This window comes from Diabrotica virgifera, chromosome 4 (assembly GCF_917563875.1).
Source record: "Diabrotica virgifera virgifera chromosome 4, PGI_DIABVI_V3a".
NCBI lineage: Eukaryota > Metazoa > Arthropoda > Insecta > Coleoptera > Chrysomelidae > Diabrotica > Diabrotica virgifera.
In genome coordinates, this window is record NC_065446.1 from 43874412 (window position 1) to 43896013 (window position 21602).

A 21602-nucleotide genomic window follows, 5' to 3' on the forward strand; every position below is an offset into this window, starting at 1 on the left:
AACGTTAATTTTTTCACTCACGAGAAAATATTTTTCACCCCGTATTTCCCAATTTTTGTAAAATGGAGGTGATATAGATTTGTAAACCTTTTCTTATATAATAATAGACAATTTCAACTACCTATTTCCAAATTTTCATCCTTCCTTTATTTTTTTGGAGGTTTTCGCAAAATTTTGTGTTCCTGATCGGACTAAACGAGGGCGAGCATAGAACCTGGACTATTTAGAAACCTGTTTACACTCAAAATATGAAGAACTATCGCAGTCGGCTTCAGTTCAAAAATGTAAATTGTATTCACATCTCATACATTTTTTTCATCATATAGGTGTGGAAATATATTTAAAGAGCTAGGTAGTAGCTGCTAAGAAAACAATACTGTAAGAAATTGTGCATATCATTATAAAAAACGCAATTATCCTTGAAAAAGTAAGAGAGTTATGGTCCAACAGTTTTTTTTTAATCTTAATATTTTTTCTTTGATCAGTCGGTGATCAAAACATACCTATGTTTTAATCGATTTCATGCTTGGATATAGAAATAATTCTGACTCCCTCCTTAATCAGCGTTGCAGAGTTTCATTGAAGAATGGTGTTTTTAATTATCTTATTCCGATAAAAGTTTGTGACAAGGATAGGTAAAAATTGTGGTTTCTAATAGTGTTTTTAAAAGGTGACAAAAGGTGACCATGAAGGACCATTGGAACATTTTTTGGTTGGTTCTGGTGTTGATTAAGATTTGCGATGGAAGAAACACGAAACCGAATATTATTGTTATTATGGCAGATGATATGGTAAGTAAACAAAATTTCAAATATAATAAAAATATATTAAGAAGAAGCTAATAATAAAGAAAAAAATACGTTAATTATTGCCGAAAAACAAAACTTACAAAGTCAGATATTATAATTTAAAAAACAGTAATCATTAGTGATTTCTTTAGTTCATAGTTCATATATTAGCTTCCGTGATCCAAAACAAAAGAGAAATTCTTGTAAAACTGTTTTTTGGTCGCATCTCAATTGGTACGAAATATATTGCTAAAAACAAACAAAAGTTTTACAATACTGTAGGTTTACCTATTTAACTCCTGGTTTTATTTTAGAATTTTCTAATTAAACATCTCTTTTTGTTAATGAATTTATAATGGTTTTCTGAATGATATTTTATGTTTTGTGTACAAAAATTTTAAATTTTATTTTAAACTTAACTTTAACGTTATTGTTCTTTCATATGTACTTAGGTCATACCAATTAAAGGAAGGATGAAAATTTGGGAATAAGTAGTTGAAATTATCTATTATTATATAAGGTAAAGTTTACAATTCTACATCCCCTCCATTTTACAAAAATTGGAAAATACGGGGTGAAAATTTTTTTCTCGGGGGTGAAAACATAATATACGTTCAAAATAAGTCCGGAATTGGATAAATGACTAATTCTAAGTAACTTTTGTTCTATAGAGTTTTTCTACTAAGTCAATACTGTTCGAGTTATTTGCGAATGAATGTGTTCTCATTTTTAACCAAAAAAAATATTTTTGGACGGTTTTGTTTTTTTATTTTCTTTAAAACCAATAGTAATCGAGCTATTTATTTCGCTTTATTATAGGTTAGCTCTTCTTCGTCAAATGCTAAATATTATAATTTCAAACTCAAAAGACTGGAAAACTGTGCATTTCTCGAGGATAACTTGTTCAAACTAATTTAAGGTATTTAAAAATATCTATCTGTAGAAATAAAAAAGTCTCTAGCTCAAAAATTAAGTGACTTATTATAAAAAGAATGTCAGTCCCTATTTTTTTCAGCGAAAAAGTGATCGGAAAATTCCCCCTACTTACCACTCTAATTTAAATTAGTCATTGACATTATTTGGTCTTCTATAATTATGTATTATTAATAAGTTCTATAGGTTTGAGCGGCTTAGAATGATTAATTTAAAAAAAAAATGGAGTTAAAAGCGAATAACGAATTTTTGTAGTTTGGTAAAAATGAAATTTTCTTCAGAATAGATAGATTAGCATCAGAGATACGAAAAAATGTTTAAATATGAAATTGTAGGTTATTTAAATCCCAAGAACTTGGTTTGAAAAACATTTTTCTACGGCAAAAATTGAGTGAATCGTAAATGATTATAATATCGAAAAACATTGATTTTTTCGATATAAAACTAACACTTTCCATAGCGAATAAATCGAAAAATATTAATTTTATCAAAAAAATGTATAGAACATTTTTTGCTTAATATGAATGTTTTTATCAACTTCTGCGGTCAAAATATAATAAAAAATGTTCACCCCTAAGGTGGGATAGCGAGCACCCCCATGGTAAAAGCGCCTTTCGGCATCATATAGATTTTGATCCTTGGACTATCCACTACTTATTCTCAAATTTTCAAGCAAATTTATCCATTCTGTAAAAATTGCGAGCTAAAAAGCTTCGGTTCCTGTACTATGAGTACAACTTGCATTACAATGAAACTATAAATAAAAGTATTTTTGGCAAAAACTTCAACTGCAATTTTCTCAAATGTAAAGATTTTGACATTGGCTCTTTTAGAACCAAGCCACAGATATTTTCCCACAAGATTAGTGTTACTCACTATTCACATTTTTATAAATAAAATAATAATACCTAGCTGCTGGTAAATAATTTATTAAAATCTACCCATTGGATTGCAGGTTCGTAAATGCAATCTAATGCCGCGTCCTCACTGGTAAAAACTTGCGACGCAAATTATTGCGACGAACAATTAGTTCAATACGCACGATAAATTTACCAATGCGGACATGGCATAACATATCAAGTACTAATCTTGTAAAAATCAGATGGACTCGCATAATTAACAATTAAAAAACTACGACCTAAATTGAAGATACACCCGATTATTCTTCACAAATCTAGAAAACGAATGTTTAAACTTCAATTTAAGCATTTGTTAACGTAAAAAATAATAATTTAAATTAGTTTTTAAGCTTCGAAATATTTATAATATTTATAACCGTATTTTCCGATTTTTTCAGATTTTATATGATCGCCTATAACCCGAAAATTTTCAACAGTTGAGAAAAATGGCAAGATACCTTTCTTGTTTAGAATGACCTAAAAAATCTAAAAAAAAATATTTTCTGGAGCAAAAACGGTGATCTTTTGATTTTTTTAATTGTTTAAAAAATTTTCTGTCCGCAAATTTTGTCCGGTTACAACTTTTAACCGTAAATAATATAAAAACCGGAAATATGTATCAGTTCTCATCTCGACCAGGGCGCGTCGAATGATATATCGCTTGCACTATTTCTGAGACTTTAAAACAGTACTTCCTGTTGCAACTCTGGGACCGGAAGTCCGAATTGCAACTTTCAATACCATCTTTGTGTTATAGGCTTTCATTCAACACATCATTTGTCATTCTAATACCCGAGGAGTTGTGTTTACGGAAGGACAGACAGACATGGATAATTCAAGGTTTTCGCCTTTCAATGTTAAATGGGTAAAAACGACAAACAAGCCAAAACTATTCGCCGCGTAGAAGACAATGCGGCCAATAAAATTGTAAAATCCGTTCCGGTGGAGTTTGAGTATACAATAATTGTAAAATCATATTCACAATGACAAGTTACAGTATTTTTCGACGAAAATTGGATTTGGTTCAACGTTCTATCTGGAGTTACTCAGTTATTCTATAAATAATTCAAATATTTTTCATATTTCCGGTTTTGCTCCATTCGGAATCTGTCTTATAAATGCAGTTACGGCCACGACGACGATGTAGGAAGATATAGCATAAAAGTACCTACAAGAAGAACACCATAGCTCAATATCCTCAAAATTGTCAGTTTCATTGTTTGTCTATGTAGAGGTCCATATTAAGAGGAAACAGTAGCGATCAACAGGTAGCGAAAACGCGTTCCAAGATTGCGGCTGTAATTTTGAATATTTTTTCGAGATATTTGGTACACATATTCATAATATAATAAAGAATGGCGGTACAGAGCCCAATTTGAAAAATATATTAATATGTGGAAATTATTCTGTAATTAAATACAATATTAAAAAAACGAGCCTGTACCGCCATTAAGAAAAACAAAAAAATACACTTTCTTCAAATAAACTTTTTTATCCGATGCCTAGATTTTGTGTCATTTTGGAACTACTAATGCAATAAAAATTTTTAGTAGTTCCAAAATGACACAAAATCTAGGCATCGGATAAAAAAGTTTATTTGAAGAAAGTGTATTTTTTTGTTCTTCTTAATGGCGGTACAGGCTCGTTTTTTTTAATATTATATTTAATTACAGAGGTATTTCCACATATTAATATAGTTTTCAAATTGGGCTCTGTACCGCCATTCTTTATTATATTACGAATACGTGTGCCAAATATCTCGAAAAAATATTCAAAATTACAGCCGCAATCTTGGAACGCGTTTTCGCTACCTGTTGATCGCTACTGTATCACCTTAACATACTACATTACTACATTTATAGTCCGGAAACCGAATCACCCCGCAATTTTTACAGAATGGATCAATGTGCTTGAAAATTTGAGAATAAGTAGTGAATAGTCCAAGGATCAAAATCTATATGATGCAAAAGGCGCTTTTACCATGGGAGTGGTTGCCACCCCATATCGGGGGTGGAAATTTTTTATTATATTTTGACCGCAGAAGTTGATAAACACATTAATTTTAAGCAAAAAATGTTCTATACATTTTTTTGATAAAATTAATAGTTTTCTATTTATTCGCTATCGAAAGTGTTAGTTTTATATCGAAACAATCAATGTTTTTCGATATTATACTCATTTAAGATTCACTCAATTTTTAGCGTAGAAAAAAAAATGTCAAACCAAGATCTTGGGAACTAAATAACCCACAATTTCATATTTAAACATTTTTTCGTATCTATGATGCGAATCTTTCTATTCTGAAGAAAATGGCATTTTTTACCAAACTACAAAAATTCGTTATTCGCTTTTAACTTCAGTTTTTTTAAAACTAATCATTCTAAGCCAGTTAAACTTCTGGAATCTATTAACAATGTATAAATAAAGAAGAATACATAAGGCTAATGACTAAGAACACCGCTAACTTACATTATTATGCTTCCAATTGGATTTCTTCTTTTTTTTTTTTCAAAAAAAAATATATTGATTTTTTAACCGTTTTATCTTTTATAATAAAAGTTTGCTAAAAAATCATTTTGTAGGTTTTTACAAGATCTATAAGGCTGTTAATAATAAATCCACTTAAAATCCTCAGTCGTAAAAAGAGGTGACTTTGAAAGGGTTGGTAAAGGCGGTTTTTGCATGTTATTATAAATTTTAATTGTCAATAGCCCACTCAAATTTTGCCGCAAAAAAAATTTTTGCAAACCATGTACTTGGGAATTAAATAAGCTACAATTTTATATTTAAACATTTTTTCGTATCATTGATCCTAATTTTTCTATTCTGAATAAAAGACATTATTTACCAAACTACAAAAATTCATTATTCGCTTTTAACTCCATTTTTTTTAAATAATCATTATATGGCGGTCAAACTTCTAGAACCTATTAATAATACAGAAATAACGAAGACCAAATAAGGTCAATGAATAATTTTAATTAGGATGGTGAGTAGGGGGAAGTTTCCGATCACTTTTTCGCTGAAAAAAATAGGGACTGACATTCTTTTTATTATGTCACTTAATTTTTGAGCTAGAGACTATTCCTCTATTTCTGGAGATATTTTTAAATACTTTAAATTAGTTTAAACAAGTTTTCCCTTCTGTTGACTTTTAAACTACAATAGTATTTAGCATTTGACGAAGAAGAGCTAACATATAATAAAGTATAGCGCGATTACTATTGGTCCTAAAGAAAACTTAGAAAATAAGTTTTGTTTTATTTTTTTAAAAGGTACATTTTTGTTAAGCGAGGTTGTTTTGATAAAACGAAAACTTTTTGAGTTATTAGCAGAAAACTGATTAAAAACATTGGTTTTTTCGATACAAAACTATTAATTTTATCAAAAAAATATATAGAACGTTTTTTGCTTAGAATGAATGTTTTTACCAACTTTTGGGGTTAAAATAAAATAAAAGATTTCCACCCCCGAGATGGGGTGGAAACCACCCCATAGTAAAAGCGCCTTTTGGCCTCGTATAGATTTTGGTCTTTGGACTATTCACTACTTATTCTCAAATTTCCAATCAAATCGATCCATTCTGTAAAAATTGCGAGGTTTTTTCCTATTTTAAGCTTCATTGCTTGGACTATTAAGTATAATTAATATTTTGTCATATTAAAGGATCTTAGCAGATTTATACAGTGCGCTGCAATAAGTGTCATTTGCTACCAGACTTTCACCATGTAAGCAAGTCAAACCACAGCTCAGATGTTACCTGGGGCATAATATTAAAACAGTTTAAACATCCATGCTTTAATTTTGGCATTTTTAACTGATGTTTCCTTAACGGACCACTTATACAGGGCTTTGACCCACATATTTTTGTTAAACTATATCTTGGTGGTTAACATGTAAACTTTACGTAAGCACTGATGATGACTGGTAAACCAGTCGAAAACTAGTTATCTGATTGTGATGTAGCCCTTTTTAGGGATTTTAAATATATACCTTTTATAAAGGATTTACTATTTTTTGTATTACATGGTATACAGCCAACTACAGGAAAAATTTTTCCTTGTGCTAAAATAAATAAGTTAATAGGGGGGGTAACACTTATTCCAGTGCACTGTATAAAACACGTAATGGTAGGGGAGCAAAGTATTCTAAATGTGCAGTCACTAGAGCGTTATGGGGACCTATTGGGTTGTGAAGAGTAGGTCCTAAAACCAAAAAAAGTTAAGTAAAGTTTTCCATTTTAGTGGGGACTTTCCATTTTTAATTTAATTTTCCATTTCCAACAACCGTTTTTTTTTAGATTATAGCGCCATCTATCCATAATTCTAAAGAATGTCTCGAATAAAAGTTACTTATTTTTACATAAGGAATCCAAATCAGCAATAAAAAATGAAGGCTCCAATTTAAGATTATAAAGTAACCCCCCACCCGATCTCTGTGGTGGGTCGTGTTTGGTGCCATTCGATAGATTTTTCAAAAATATTGAATAAGTGTATTTTTCAGTTTTTCGATCTGTTGTTCATTTCGCTAAATATCGCGGGATTCGTATTTAAATTTTATTTTTACCCCTCCCCCCTCTCCGTGGGAAGTCGGGTTTGGTATTATTCGATAGATTTTTGAAAATATTGAGCAAGTATTTTTTAGTTTTTTTATCTGTCATTTATTTCGCGAAACATTCGCTTGTTTCTTGTGAAACTTTGGGACTCATCCATTTCCTTCAAATCGTCGGATTTTTGAAATATACACTGTTTTGCATGTACTTAACTTACCTTATCTTAATCTGACGATTTCGAATTTTTCTATGGATATATTTTTTTTTCAGCCCCCCTTAACGAACTTCCCTGCATTAAGAACCAATATGGTCGAGGTACATTTTCAAAATACAAGGTTTCTCCCCATGTAATAATCTGACACGCTCGAGTAATTACAAAAATCCCCGCTTGGGCTCCTCTACCATAAGGTATTACAAGAGATACCAATTGATTGACATGAAATTATTTCCTTTATAATTAACATTTAATTACTAATTATCAACCTACAGAGATCTTTTATTGAGAAAAATCCATCACATTATCTATAATTAAACAGAAATGATTAAGAGATTATTAGAAAAGATTATAAGAGATAATTATCTAAGATTATTTTAAAAATCTACAACAAAAAGCTAAAAATGCATTAACCTTTACAAACATAATAATTTCTAATTGCAATATTCGTTGGTATTCTAAGAATGATAAGTAGTAAGCTCGTAAGCTTGCAAACTTAATTATAGATCAAATAAAATTGCATATTAACGCAGGAAGTATTTATGCAATTTGGAACACTCACCTGCGCCCATAATCTATCAAGTGCTGACACTTAATATTATTCGTGAGATATGAAGGTTATGTTATACACCATGATCTGTGGAAAGATCTTTTACATATATTTGAAGGTTCTAAAAGGTAAATGATGGATATCTGATGAAACATCAAACAAAAAATTTAAACAAAAGGTTCATAACTTAACCCAAAATTACTTTTTTTTTTCAAATTTTAAAATTTTACTTCTACTCGTACATAATAATTAGTATTATCAGTAATGTATGTAAATCTTCATGAAATTGTTCGCATTTTTGAATTTTGACGAGTTGTGTAAATATATCACAGGGCACACGTTAACATAATTGCAAGTAGGTATGTACAGTTGAGTCCGCGAGTCTTTACCCGTGCGTCATTAACACCTGGCGAGATAAAACACATACTTTTTATCTAGCATCATTCTCTTCCACGCATGAAACTCATGATATGACGTGCTGACGTTTGTTATTAAGTAACAACACATGTTATTTTTATGAACCATCTAGAGTCAGTGCATTGAAAAGAGATAGGTACAAAAAAAGACGATTCGGTATGTTTTCATATTTTAAGCACAATTTGTTTGACGTTTCTGCTTTGTTTAATTTTGTGGCTGTCAGTCAGTTGAATTTTTTGCGGTTTTTATCGAATTTTTGCGTTTTGAAGTTTCTTTATATTACACAAACAGTTGTTTTCACAACTAATTTTATATTGGGCTTTGAAATTTTAAGGTAAATAATTATATTTTGGCAATTAATCTTTAAAACATACAAAGATAACGTCATTCACACGGTAAAGAAATGACTGTGTTTAGATTTCCGTCAAAGTGAATAAAATAACAAAATTAAAATTTATGTTATTGAATTTTTTTATAAATTGTTTATTTATTTATTAATCAAAAATAATAAAATAATTTATTAAGCTACTTCAGATGTAGCTGTAATTCTGCACAAAAATTTTGAAGCAAAACTTACATTTGATATTCTATATATTTGATAACGTCAAATTTTATAATAAAACCCGTAATCGGAACAGTAGCCACTTTCTGTCAGTTGTTGTTGCGTGAAATAGATTTCCGACTTATTTCGTATTAGACCGGGCAGTATCGTCGCCCCCGCTAGCGCAATTATTCCGATTCGATTTTTTTGCACAAACTTACTCAAAAAGAGGTCCTTATAACATATCCACAGGGTACCGGGCGGTGCCGTGGTCGAAAACTTTTTTAAACAATTTTTTTTAAACAAATTCACAAAAATAATTTTTTTATTTCCAAAAATTATTTTTTAAATAATTTGCGTCATTCTGAGCAAAAAAGGTCTCTTGTCATTTTTCTCTAAAATTGACTGTTGTCGAGTTATACGCGATTAAAAATTTAAAAAATGCGAAAATGGCTATTTCAAGGCTTCATAACTCGATTAAAAATGATTATTATGAAATTTAAAAAGTGACAAAATCAAGATTGAAATACCTTCTTCAGCGTCCTGAAGAGATTTTTGTCATCATTTTATTACAAAGCTGTTATTTTTAGTTATTAACAATTAGCGGTATAGTCCAACTGTATCGTCGCCCCCGTTAGCGGAACTATTTCGATTAGATTTTTTGCACAAACTTACTCAAAAATAGGTCCTTATAACATATCCACAGAGTACCGGCCGGTGGTCGAAAAATTGTTTAAACAATTTTTCGGCCACGGTACCGCCTGGCACCCCGTGGATTTATGATAAGGACCTCATTTTGAGTAAGTTTGTGCAAAACATCTAATCGAAATAGTTTCGCTAACGGGGGCGTTGATACAGCTGGACTATAGCGCTAATTGTGAATAATTAAAAGGAACAGCTTTGTGATAAAATAATGAAAAAAATCTCTTCAGAACCTTGAAGAAGGGATTTAAAACTTTGATGTGGCCACTTTTTGAATTTCATAGTGATAATTTTTAATCGAGTTATTAAGCCTTCAAAATGGCCAGCTTCGCATTTTTCAAATTTTTTATCGCACATAACTCAACAACAGTCAATTCTAAAGAAAAATGACAACCAAACCTTTTTTGCTCAGAATGACCCAAATTATCTAAAAAAGAATGTGTGTGTACTTTGTACGCACGTAAGAAGTTATACTTCTATTATATGATTATATGATTATAAACGAAATTAATATACTTTTTATTTATATTTTATTTAAATATTAAATTAATTTATACTTACTACTTCTCAAACATTTTTTATTTTATTTTATATAATAAATATACTTACAATCATAAAATGTATAAAAAAAATAAAAAAATAAAAGTTTCTATTGGGATTCGAACCAACTTACCACGCGGCTGGTATTTGCGTTGTATTGAGATTCACCCGCATTAAAACTTCGCCACAGAGACAGCTTGTCATTATGTGCGAAGATCGTCTAACTAAACAGATTAACCTTTTGACATTTTTAACTTATGTTAATCAAATTATTTTGATTTTGAATTGAAATGATTTAGAATTGAAAAAATACAACAAAACATAGAGTAAGAAGACAATATATTAGGTGAATATTGATAGAAATTTTGATAGTAATCAAATTATGTAAATAAAAGTATTACATACTACTTATGTATTTTGGTAGGTTCAAGGTAGGTATCGGAGCCCGTATGACGACTAATAAATTTCGCAATCACTTGCGTCGTGCAAAGTGGCTATGTTCAAATATCATAACAAAATTTGATCCACTATTTATAAAACACTTACCAGTGAAAGATTCTTTAGCTTTGAATAAGCGAGATCTGCGGCACTCATACTAGGCACAGTTTGATGGGCTTTCACATTGGCATGCAACAATCATCTCTTCTATGGAAATAAGTCCAAAAATATAATATGAAAACTATTTAAAAAGGCAGTATAACCATTAACTAACTTTTTGTTTGTTGTTTCTCTTCCTACAAATTTTAAAACGCAACAAGCATACATTATAACCAAACCATGCACAGTCCCACAGCTGTGCCACAGCTGCCATATTGGATAATTTTTGTCATGTCATTTGAACATCCAATCAGAACAAAGTTATAATGCGCATGCGCCCGGTCGCTAGGTTTTCCCATATAAAATTTCACCGTCATTACGCCCGTAAAGAAGTATAACTTCAAAAAAATTGTTGGAAATGAAAAAATTATTTTTGTGTATTTGTTTAAAAAAATTGTTTAAACAATTTTTAGACCACGGCACCGGCCGGCACCCTGTGGATATGTTATACTGACCTCTTTTTGAGTAAGTTTGTGCAAAAAAAATCTAATCGAAATAGTTCCGCTAACGGGGGTGACGATAAAGTTGGACTATAGCGCTAATTGTTAAGAACTAAAATAACAGCTTTGTAATAAAATAATGCCAAAAATATCTTCAAGACGTTGAAGAAGATATTTGAATCTTGATTTTGTCACTTCTTGAATTTCATAATAATAATTTTTAATCGAGTTATGAAGCCTTAAAAATGGCCATTTTCGCATTTTTCAAATTTTTAATCGCGTATAACTCGACAACAGTAAAGTTTAGGGAAAAATAAACAGAGACCTTTTTTACTCATAATGACCCAAATTATCTAAAAAAAAAATTTTGGGGGAAATGAAAAAATTATTTTTGTGTATTTGTTTAAAAAAATTGTTTAAACAATCTTTAGACGACGGCACCGGCCGGCACCCTGTGGATATGTTATAAGGACCTCTTTTTGAGTAAGTTTGTGCAAAAAAATCTAATCTAAATAGTTCCGCTAACGGGGGCGGCGATACAGTTGGACTATACCGCTAATTGTTAATAACTAAAAATAACAGCTTTGTAATAAAATAGTGACAAAAATCTCTTCAGGACGTTGAAGAAGGTATTTAAATCTTGATTTTTTCACTTTTTGAATTTCATAATAATCATTTTTAATCGAGTTATGAAGCCTTGAAAATGGCCATTTTCGCATTTTTCAAATTTTTAATCGCGTATAACTCGACAACAGTCAATTTTAGAGAAAAATGACAGGAGACCTTTTTGCTCAGAATGACCCAAATTATCTAAAAAAAATTGTTGGAAATAAAAAAATTATTTTTGTGTATTTGTTTAAAAAAATTGTTTAAACAATTTTTAGACCACGGCACCGGCCGGCACCCTGTGGATATGTTATAAGGACCTCTTTTTGAGTAAGTTTGTGCAAAAAAATCTAATCTAAATAATTCCGCTAACGGGGGTGACGATACAGTTGGACTATAGCGCTAATTGTTAATAACTAAAATAACAGCTTTGTAATAAAATAATGCCAAAAATCTCTTCAAGACGTTGAAGAAGATATTTGAATCTTGATTTTGTCACTTTTTGAATTTCATAATAATAATTTTTAATCGAGTTATGAAGCCTTGAAATAGCCATTTTCGCATTTTTCAAATTTTTAATCGCGTATAACTCGACAACAGTAAAGTTTAGGGAAAAATGAACAGAGACCTTTTTTACTCATAATGACCCAAATTATCTAAAAAAAAATTGTGGGAAATGAAAAAATTATTTTTGTGTATTTGTTTAAAAAAATTGTTTAAACAATTTTTAGACCACGGCACCGGCCGGCACCCTGTGGATATGTTATAAGGATCTCTTTTTGAGTAAGTTTGTGCAAAAAAATCTAATCTAAATAGTTCCGCTAACGGGGGCGGCGATACAGTTGGAGTATACCGCTAATTGTTAATAACTAAAAATAACAGCTTTGTAATAAAATAGTGACAAAAATCTCTTCAGGACGTTGAAGAAGGTATTTAAATCTTGATTTTGTCACTTTTTGAATTTCATAATAATCATTTTTAATCGAGTTATGAAGCCTTGAAAATGGCCATTTTCGCATTTTTCAAATTTTTAATCGCGTATAACTCGACAACAGTCAATTTTAGAGAAAAATGACAGGAGACCTTTTTGCTCAGAATGACCCAAATTATCTAAAAAAAATTGTTGGAAATGAAAAAATTATTTTTGTGTATTTGTTTAAAAAAATTGTTTAAAAAAATTGTTTTAAACAATTTTTAGACCACGGCACCGGCCGGCACCCTGTGGATATGTTATACTGACCTCTTTTTGAGTAAGTTTGTGCAAAAAAAATCTAACCGAAATAGTTCCGCTAACGGGGGTGACGATACAGTTGGACTATAGCGCTAATTGTTAATAACTAAAATAACAGCTTTGTAATAAAATAATGCCAAAAATCTCTTCAAGACGTTGAAGAAGATATTTGAATCTTGATTTTGTCACTTCTTGAATTTCATAATAATAATTTTTAATCGAGTTAAATGGCCATTTTCGCATTTTTCAAATTTTTAATCGCGTATAACTCGACAACAGTAAAGTTTAGGGAAAAATGAACAGAGACCTTTTTTACTCATAATGACCCAAGTTATCTAAAAAAAAATTGTGGGAAATGAAAAAATTATTTTTGTGTATTTGTTTAAAAAAATTGTTTAAACAATTTTTAGACCACGGCACCGGCCGGCACCCTGTGGATATGTTATAAGGACCTCTTTTTGAGTAAGTTTGTGCAAAAAAATCTAATCTAAATAATTCCGCTAACGGGGGCGGCGATACAGTTGGACTATACCGCTAATTGTTAATAACTAAAAATAACAGCTTTGTAATAGAATAGTGACAAAAATCTCTTCAGGACGTTGAAGAAGGTATTTAAATCTTGATTTTTTCACTTTTTGAATTTCATAATAATCATTTTTAATCGAGTTATGAAGCCTTGAAAATGGCCATTTTCGCATTTTTCAAATTTTTAATCGCGTATAACTCGACAACAGTCAATTTTAGAGAAAAATGACAGGAAACATTTTTTGCTCAGAATGACCCAAATTATCTAAAAAAAAATTGTTGGAAATAAAAAAATTATTTTTGTGAATTTGTTTTAAAAAAATTGTTTAAAAAATTTTTCGACCACGGCGCTGCCCGGCACCCTGTGGATATGTTATAAGGACCTCTTTTTGAGTAAGTTTGAGCAAAAAAAATCGAATCGGAATAATTGCGCTAGCGGGGGCGACGATACTGCCCGGTCTATATGCTTTAAATGATGACGCACGGGTAAAGACTCGCGGACTCAACTGTATGAAGTATGAGGTTAAGAGCGTAGCCGCAAAATTTCGGACCAATGCTTTTTATTTCGAATCTTTTTCGAATCTTGAGAAAGCTAAGGAATACTTTTTGAAAATTTAAACGCAAAATGAAAGATTACATTATTATCAAGGGCTGAAAGTCCCATAGAATAAACAAAAACTTTCTTTTGAATAAGATTTGAAATTAAAAAAGGGAGCAACAGAAAGCGAAAGCCGTAAGAGATATAGGAATTGAGATGAGAGAAAAATGGAAAAAAGTAAAAATGGGATATTAGATAATAAAATTACAGTAGATGGAAGGGAATGGAGATGGAGCCAGAAAGTAGAAAAAGTAATGGAAACATCGACTCCAAAAAAGTAACACAGACACACGCAAGAAACGATATAGGGATCATGCGAGAAACAGGGAAAGAAGATATTGTAAGTGAACAGGACACTAACAAAAAATGTATAGATATAAGTAGTAATACGATTAGAAATAAGAATATAAATATTAATTATTGCGATAGCCATACGATAGGTGGTGGGAATAATAATTTTAGGCGTGGTATTAAAAATAGAAAACAAAAAGAAAACATAAAATAATGAAAATATGCGCCTGGAATATAAGAACAATATTAACTGCAGGAAAAATGGAAGAGATAGCAGGAGAATTAAAAGGATATAGAATAAAGGTAGCTGCCATACAAGAGACCAGATGGAAAGAAGCAGCGAATTAGAAAACAAAAATCTCAGCCGCAGATATTCAGGGAGCGAAAGACAAGGGCAATATGGAGTACCGTTTATGAGACTCAGATATTATGTAAGGCAAAAATACTAAAATTTCTACCGATAAGTAACAGGCTTGCATACTTGCGCATAGAAGCAAAACCAAACCCGAAAATGCGAACAGAGAAGAAAAAGAAAAATGGTACCATGATATAGAGGAAGAAATAGAAAATATACCCAAAGAGGACACGTTCATGGTACTAGGAGACTTCAATGCCCAAATACAGAAAGAACAATATACTAAAATTGTAGCAGGAAGATACACAATACATGAGAGGACAATGACAACGGACAACGATTATGCATCCAAGCAACAAGAAAAGATATGGTCATAAGCAGTACAAAGTTCCCTTATCATCAACCAATCATCAACGCTATACTGACCTTATTTACAGTTGAACTAAAAAGTTCATTAGTGGTGCAGCCGAACTACTCTCTCAAATTCCGCAACCATGACATTCTTCTACGGCCTGGATTCCGTTTTCCGTCTATTTTTCCTTGCATTATATTTTGAAGTAATGCGTATTTATGTCCTCTCATAAGGTGACCCAGATATTCGAGTTTCCTTCGTTTTCTGTGTCTTTTCCTATCCTTCGTAATACTTCAAGGTTTGTAACTTTTTCAACCCAACTGTTCCCACATCCTGACAACAAAGTTCCCACATCCTGGCAAACACAAAATAACATGGATATCACCAGATCAGCAAAGTAAATCTCAGATAGACCATATTTTGGTAAACAGGCGCAGACAATCATCAACTGAGGACGTAAGATCCTACAGAGGAGCCTGTGCTGACTCAGATGATTTCATGGTAATAGCAAAATTAAAACAGAAACATGCAGGAGCAAAAATAAAAGCGAACACACGAAATGGGACACTCAAGAACTAAAACAAGAAAGAAGGAAATATAAGGAAGAACTGGAAAAATATATAATAATGGATGACAATCAAGAATGTTTTGATGTGAAATGGATATGGAGCTGCATAAAAAACGCCATAGAGGAAGCAGCAGAAAAAACAATTGGCAAAAAGAAGAAGAAGAAAAAAGAACGGTACAATATCGAATGTCAAAAAATTGTGGAAAAAAGTGGAAGCGAGATTAAAATGGATAAAAATGAACACAGCAGAAGACAGAGAAAACTACGAACTACTGAGAAATGAGGGAAAAAAAATAAACAAAAAACAAAAACGACAATGGATGGATCTAAAAGTTCAGGAAATAGAGACCGAAAAATATAAAAGAAATTAACAAAAAATCTATAAAAAAAATAAGAAAACAATAGAGTATTCAAAGGTAAACTAAAAGGAATAAAAAATGAACAAGGTAAAATTGTAGAGGAAGAGAAAGAATATAAAGAAATATGGACAAATCACTTTAAAGAATTACTAATTGAACCAGGTAAAAATGATGAAATAGAAGATGAGGACGATGAAGAAACGATCACACACGCACCCACATTAGCAGAAGTAAAAGACATTATAATGAAGGGTTATAATGGAAAATCGCCTGAAAATGACGGAATAAATCTAGAACTAATAAAATACGGAGGGAACATATTGCATGAAAAAATACATGAACTGATTAAGAAAATATGGAAAGAGGAGACAATGCCGAACGAGTGGGAAATTGGACAGATAAGAATGATAAGTAGTTAAAACCAACAAGCTCGTAAGCTTGCAAACTTAATAGACCAGTAAGGATCTGCGAAAAAACGTCTATTTTTGGATGTGAGAGGTGGCATTCGGATTTTTGCAGATAAAGTTAGGTGACACCTTCAGTAATAATAATTGACTTATGCTCCTTCTCAAATATGCCCGGAACATTAATAAAAAAATTAAAATATTTAAAAATTTCGAAAAACATCGATTTTTTTCTGCTTTCTTTGCTTATAACTTTAAAACGATTCGTTTTGGAACAAAGTCGTAGAGAAATAAAATAAATTGAATTTTGTATGATATACGACTGGTAAAAAATGTCTTTAGGTATTACCTTTTCTGCAATATAGCAATAAATACAAAATAAGGGGGCAAAATAAGTCTGTTGTTATACAATATTTTTTAACCACTTTGGTGGCACTTAGAACCTTTGTAATTCGCTTAGGAAATTCTTTGTAATATACTTAAATCGTGTACCAAATTTCATTAAAATCGACTTAATAAATTTTGCATAATAAATTTGCAATCTAAATGTTTTTAAAAAAGTTCAAATTTTTTAAAATCTTTCTGAACAAAAAGTAGACCATTTAGGAGTTGGCTAATTTTTTTACATAGAAATAGGTGCTCTACCTATCTAATACACTTTACAGAATTAAAATCGAATTATTTAAGGGGCCTCAGCAATGTTTTAAATTTATAAACAATTTTTTGGCTTATAAACAAATAGCTTTGTTTAATAATAAAAAAAATAATTTTTAGCAATGCAAATAATTAAAACCGGTAAATTTGACTTAAACTTTCAAATGCTGTCAGCAGAATTGCTATTTTATTTTTTAATCCAACATTATTCGCGTTCAAAAATTGCAATATCTCGATTTTTTTAAAGTTCCACTGCATTTATCTCGAAAACTATGCATCCTACGAAAAAACTTGTAAGAACATTTTTTGCTTAGAATTACCCAAGAAATCCAAAAAAATGTTTTATTTTGCGAAAAATTGATGTTATGTAATTCCCCAAGTTCTTTGTTTATAACAATCTTATCGACATCCGGATCAACTGTTACCCAAAAAATTCGTGTTATACGGGTCAAAATACATAAAAAACTTGGGTAAGTCCATCTACATAAAGGAGCCCGTAGCACCCCCTCCTGGCCACAGCACTAATTTTTCTCTAAGCCAAAAAATTGTTTATAACTTTAAAACATTGCTGAGGCTGCTTAAATAATCTGATTTCAATTCTGCAAATTGCATTAGATAGGCGGAGTACTTCTTTATATGTAAAAAATTGACAAATCGTTGTATATTCTAGTTTTTGTTGTGCAAGATATTAAAAAATTTTAATTTTTTAAAAAAAGTTTAGATTGCAAAATTATTATGCAAAATCTAAGTCAATTTTAATGAAATTTGGTGTACGGTTTTAGCACATTACAAACATTTTCTAAGCGAATTAGGAAGGTTACAAGTGTAACCTAGGTGATGGAAAATCATTGAATAAAGACAGGCTTGTTTTACCCTCTTATTTTATATTTATTGCTATTTTGAAGCAAGGGTAATAAATTAAGACATTTTTAACCAATCGCATCTGATATAAAATTTAATTATCTTTGTTTAATTCCTATACGACTTTGTTCTAAAATGAATAGTTTTTAAGTTATAAGCAAAAAAATTAGAAAAAAAAACGAAATTTTTTGAAATTTTTAAATATTTTTTTTATTAATGTTCCGGGCATATTTGAGAAGGAGCATAATTCAATTATTATTAACAAAGTTATCACCTAACTTTATCCGCAAAAATCTGAATGCCACCTCTCACATCCACCTAAAAACAGATCTTTACTGGTCTATAAATATAGAGCAAATAAAATTACATATCTTAACGCAGGAAGTATTTATGCTGTTTGGAACACTTACCTGCGCCCATAATCTAGCAAGTGCTGACACTTAACATTATTCGTGAGATATGAAGGTTATAGTACAGGATCCGAATATAGGTCGATCTGCACCCATCTGCTTTCCGGATGAAACATTTTTTTTATTAAATTTCATCTTCTTTTTCAGCCTGAGTTCGTCCACTGCTGGACATAGGCCTCTTCCATTTGCTTTCATCGATCTCTACTCTTGGCAATTCTCATCCACTGTTTGCCCGCGACTTGTTTGATATCATCTGGCTACCTCTTCTGCGGTCTGCCTACTCCTCGCCTGTTCTCTCTTGGTCTCCAGTTTGTTAGTCTCTGTGTCTATTTTTCTGGATTATCTCGGGCAACATGTCCGACCTATTGGACCCAATAAATTTCATACATCGACAAATATTTCTAGCATGGGTTGCCTATCAAAATCGTGTCATAAATATCCTTAACTCTCGCAGTACCAACCTTTTAGTAGAAACAGCGAGGACCAAGGAGAGTTAATAAATGTCCACATATAAATTAATGAAAAACGTGCTTCTTTTTTTAAACTACTTTAAAAATAACTAAAGTATTACTTAAATTTAAAAAGATTAAAAAACCCAAAATATCTCCTAGGATCAGCAAAGATAAACTTTCAAATGCGGAAGTGAAAGAAATAGTAACCGATAAATTAGAAGATCAGTTTCAGAAATTGGGAAATAAAAATTCAGAAGAACAATTATGGGAGTCATGCAAAGAAACATTGGAAAAAGTCCAAGAAGACCATCTAATGGCAAATCAGCGTAGGAATAAGCAACAGTGGATGACAGAAGAGATATTGAATTTAATGGATGCAAGAAGAAAATATAAGAAGGCTAATCTGACAGAATACAAAAAGCTAAACAGTATGATTCGAAGAAAAATAAGATCAGCTAAATCAGAGTGGCATAAACAACAATGTAAAGAAATTGAGAACTACGAGCGTATCTCTGACGCATTCAATATGCACAAAAAACTGAAAGAAGTTGCAGGACTGAATAAAAAATGTAATCCTCCACTAATCGAAGATAAAAACGGAAAAATTATAATCGATATCGAAGGTCAACTAATACGATGGACAGAATATATAAAGGAATTATTCGATGATGAAAGAAGCGAACTAGAAACGCTAAATGACATAAGCGGTCCTCCAAAAGCTAAGGAAGAAGTGCAATACGCTATAAAGAACGCAAAAAACGGCAAGGCGATCGGACCAGATGGGATTTACGTAGAAACACTAAAGCTTTTAGGTGTCGAGGGCATTAAGATACTTACGAAATTGTTCAACTTAATCTACGAAAGCGGAAAAATTCCTAAAGATTGGCTTAAATCCTCATTTGTTGTACTACCAAAAAAACACAGAGCCACAAAATGCAGCGACTATCGCACCATCAGCCTAATGAGTCATGTATTGAAAACGTTTCTCAGAATCATTCATCAAAGAACATATAGAAAAATTGAGGAAAGAATCTCAAGTACTCAATTCGGTTTTCGCTGTGGCCTTGTAACGCGTGATGCACTATTCGCAACCCAAGTTTTAATTCAAAGATGCAGAGATGTAAATCATGACGTTTTCATGTGCGCGATTGATTTTGAAAAGGCCTTTGATAAAGTTCGCCATGAAAAAATGCTACTTATTCTCAAAACTACCGGTCTGGACGGTAGGGACATTAGAATAATCGCAAATTTGTATTGGGGCCCGGCTGCATGTATTAGGGTTGCGAATCAGTGCTCTAAAGAAGTAAAAATCAAGCGCGGAGTTCGACAAGGCTGTATATTGTCACCAATGTTGTTTAATATTTACGCTGAAACAATCTTAAATGAAGTGTTGGAAAACGCAAAAGAGGGAATACTCATTAATGGTATGCTTATGAACAATATCAGATACGCAGATGACACCTTGTTGCTGACTGGATCAATTGAACATCTTCAAGCGTTATTGAATCGAATGGTGTAGTAGTTGAAAGTTTATGGTTATTAGTAAACAGGCAGCCGTAAATAATAATAACTATAACGTAACAATCGGTAATGACTCAGTTGAACGAGTAAGTAATCTTGTATATCTGGGTACTCATATTAATGAAATCTGGAACCCTAGTACAGAAATAAAAAGTAGAATTGCCAAAGCAAGAACAAGTTTTATGAAATTTAAGAAAATCCTGTGCAGTCATGATCTAAATTTGGAACTTCGCATAAGAATGGTCCGATGTTATATATTCCCAGTACTACTTTACGGGGTTGAAGCATGGACACTGACAGAATCGCTTTTAAAAAACCTAGAATCATTTTAAATGTGGGTCTACCGCCGTATTCTGAAGATCAGTTGGGTACAAAGAGTCACAAACGAAAGGGTTTTGCAACGTTTGAATAAAAGTTGCGAAGTAGTGAACACGGTTAAAAGGCGCAAATTGGAATAATTTGGTCATATAATGCGTCACCCAGAAAAATATGACATACTTCACCTTGTCATGCAAGGTAAAATAATGGGAAAAAGAAGTGTGGGCCGCCGTACAACTTCTTGGCTTAAAAACCTACGCCAATGGTTTGGGAAAACTAGCACTGAACTATTTCGTGCGGCTGTAAATAAGACAATGATTGTTAATATGCTGGGCAACATGAGAGCCAACGATCGACAAGCGGTCTCGGCACCTTAAGAAGAAGAAAAATAACACTTTTATATTATTCCTAAACGTTAATGGAACTGTTAAAAGATACGAAATTATAATTTACCCAGAGTCTTCGGCTTCAGTGGAATTGGCATCATCGTAGGATACAGAAATATTATGTTTGAGTTCTTGCTGTGCTTACCGCATACATACTTGCATTTTGAACAAACTATGGTAGTTTTTGCCCACTTATTGGCCTTTTTGTCTTTTAGATTTTGCTAATTTGGCAAATGAATTATATCATCCCTTTCTATTTTGGGATGGTGTTGAAGGGGATTATTTAGAGTCCACTGTCAAGTTTTTATAAAATTATGAGGAAATTTTAAATTATAGAAAATATTAAGAGGGCAGTAGTACGCCGACAAATACTAATTATTTGAAATTTTTAGGAACAAAAGTATTTAGAATATATGTAATGCAATGTTGTGGATATTTTTTATCCCTCATTGGTCCTTCTAGAGTTAAGAGGAGCCGTAGGGGTTGAAATTAATATTTTCAGCACATTTTTTTTAAAGTATAGTAGAATTATTTTATT

The 21602-nt window shown here is 31.5% G+C and overlaps 1 protein-coding gene across 1 annotated transcript in view; it reads left to right on the plus strand.

The window, feature by feature from the left end:
• Nucleotides 1-293: 293 nt before the first annotated feature.
• LOC114325917 (arylsulfatase B-like) overlaps nucleotides 294-21602 on the plus strand; it is a 100113-nt gene continuing 78804 nt past the window's right edge. Inside the window, exon 1 of the mRNA XM_028274068.2 lies at nucleotides 294-791. Within this exon, the coding sequence (XP_028129869.1) occupies nucleotides 687-791 (105 nt within the window). The 5' untranslated portion in view covers nucleotides 294-686. The remainder of the gene's footprint in view (nucleotides 792-21602) is intronic.